General features: G+C 55.5%; 1 protein-coding gene across 1 annotated transcript in view; it reads right to left on the reverse strand.

Moving 5' to 3' along the window:
• BRICD5 (BRICHOS domain containing 5) overlaps window positions 1–1,639 on the reverse strand; it is a 3,591-nt gene extending 1,952 nt beyond the window's left edge. Inside the window, exons 1-2 of the mRNA XM_009878259.1 lie at window positions 1,601–1,639; window positions 418–549 (exon numbers count right to left, since the gene is read on the reverse strand). Coding sequence (XP_009876561.1) covers window positions 418–549; window positions 1,601–1,639 — 171 coding nt within the window. The remainder of the gene's footprint in view (window positions 1–417; window positions 550–1,600) is intronic.
• Window positions 1,640–1,849: the final 210 nt, after the last annotated feature.

Raw genomic sequence — 1,849 nt, forward strand, 5'->3', positions numbered from 1 at the left:
GACCCTTCGCTGCCTTGTCTGAATTATTTTGCAGCGGAGAGGAGCAGGCTCTGACCCGCGGGAGGGGAGCAGAGCTGGGGAGCAGACTGGTCTCCATCACGCAGGGCTAGGGGAGAGGCCCCTCACGCCACACGTTGGGACGTGCCCACTTAGCAAAATACCAGCTTACAGCTACGTTTACAAACGATGTGCTCGCGTTCCTCTGATTTAAGCACCGGTTTCTGGCGGGCACGTTGCAGGGGTGAGGCAGCCGCTGCCTCACCCCGCGCCCGCTGCCGGCACCCCCCTGCCCTTCTGCCCGCGGCTTCCAGAGACGGGAACTGGCCAAACCCAGCCCTGATCTCAGCCCCTTCAGCCCTCCTGGAAAACAATTCTGACCCAGGTCAGGGCTGCGGGGCAGGAGGAGGCTTCCCTTACCTGGGCAGAGCCGGGGAAGAAGCTGAGAACCCCCACCAGGCTGATGCCGACAACTGCAAAAAACAAGACGGCGGACAAGACGATCCAGAACGTCCTGGACGGAGCTGGGAGGTGTGCTGCGGCCCCCCTGCCCTGGAGCCGAGGAAAGAGAAGGAAAGGACAGGAGTTAAAATCAATGCGTGTGCCAATTACTGTTTTCGCGGTACAACGCACTTCCCGCTCGCAACACAAATCATCGTTGGAGCGCAGAACCGCCAGAGCATCGCAGCAGCCTTGGAATTGCGTTGTTTTTGTCTTCCAATGCTGGAGCAATCCTGCTTCCTTGGCCCTCCCTGTATCTGGTTGTATTTTATTTCCTCGCTAAGTTGTTCTCTGTGCAGACCAGGCTGTTGAAGCAATAGAGCTTGGCAGTCACGTCGCCCTTCTAGTGGCTTGATGTAAAAATCATTTTAATTCTTGCATTGAGACAATTAAGTTTAACTTGATGGTACATAAAATCATTTTTGCAAAGCAGAAAGGATATGCTTTCAATAATCTCAGCTGAACTGTTTCTCAATTCTTGGAAGGACACAGAGAAATTCAATAAATGCCAGTGGTTGGATTTGCTACAGTTGCACGAGGATCGGACTCTTCAAGCCTCCGAGGTCAGTTATTGATACTTTTGGCAATACATAACTTCCAGACATATTCCACCACAAAAGCAGCAAGTCTTAACCAAGTTAAAACTCGGCGTAGCTGAAATCTTATCAATTCTACCATCTTATCTGCTAGTAGAGCCCAAGCCCTACGGTATCAGGCAGATTTCTGGTAGCCAGTGAAATTCCCTCAGGTGGGAAAGACGCAGATAAGGAAATCCCGAGACTCCTGTGCCTGGGCAGGTCGTGGTTCACACGTGCACGCACAGCCCGAGTGGCTCCACGGTGTGCGAGCCGGGTTCTTGGGCATCTCTACCCCGTCCTGCCTCGTTACGCGATCGCTTTATGCCGTGGAAGTCTGGGCACTTACTAGAAAACCCAGGTGACACGAGTCAGCTGCCTGAGCTGTGGGGTGCTGAGTTTGGGGGCGAACAGAACCTTACCAGGACCCAGGAGAACAGCAGGAGCTCAGCCCCTCCAAAGCAGGAACCAGGTGAGCACGGAGCAGTGGCTCTCGCTGCGGTAACGGGGGGACTGGGGATACTCACTGCGGGGGCAGCATCGTCGGTGCCGTTCCTCGCCTCCATCCTGCCCCTCAGGCGAGGATCTCGCTCCTGCAGCTCTGCCTCCTGCCCGCACACACGCTGGGCATCATCCCCAGCCCCAGGAAAAAAAACCCCCCCGAAACGTAAATACACGTCCCCAAGGGCTTCCCGGCCAGGAGCTCAGACCTCCGGGGAGGGTGAAACCTTAGAGCTGCCACCTGGGGAGAGGAGAAGGGAAGCTGGGGGGGTAAA

The sequence above is a fragment of the Apaloderma vittatum genome, unplaced genomic scaffold (assembly GCF_000703405.1).
Source record: "Apaloderma vittatum isolate BGI_N311 unplaced genomic scaffold, ASM70340v1 scaffold25050, whole genome shotgun sequence".
NCBI classification, from domain to species: Eukaryota; Metazoa; Chordata; class Aves; order Trogoniformes; family Trogonidae; genus Apaloderma; species Apaloderma vittatum.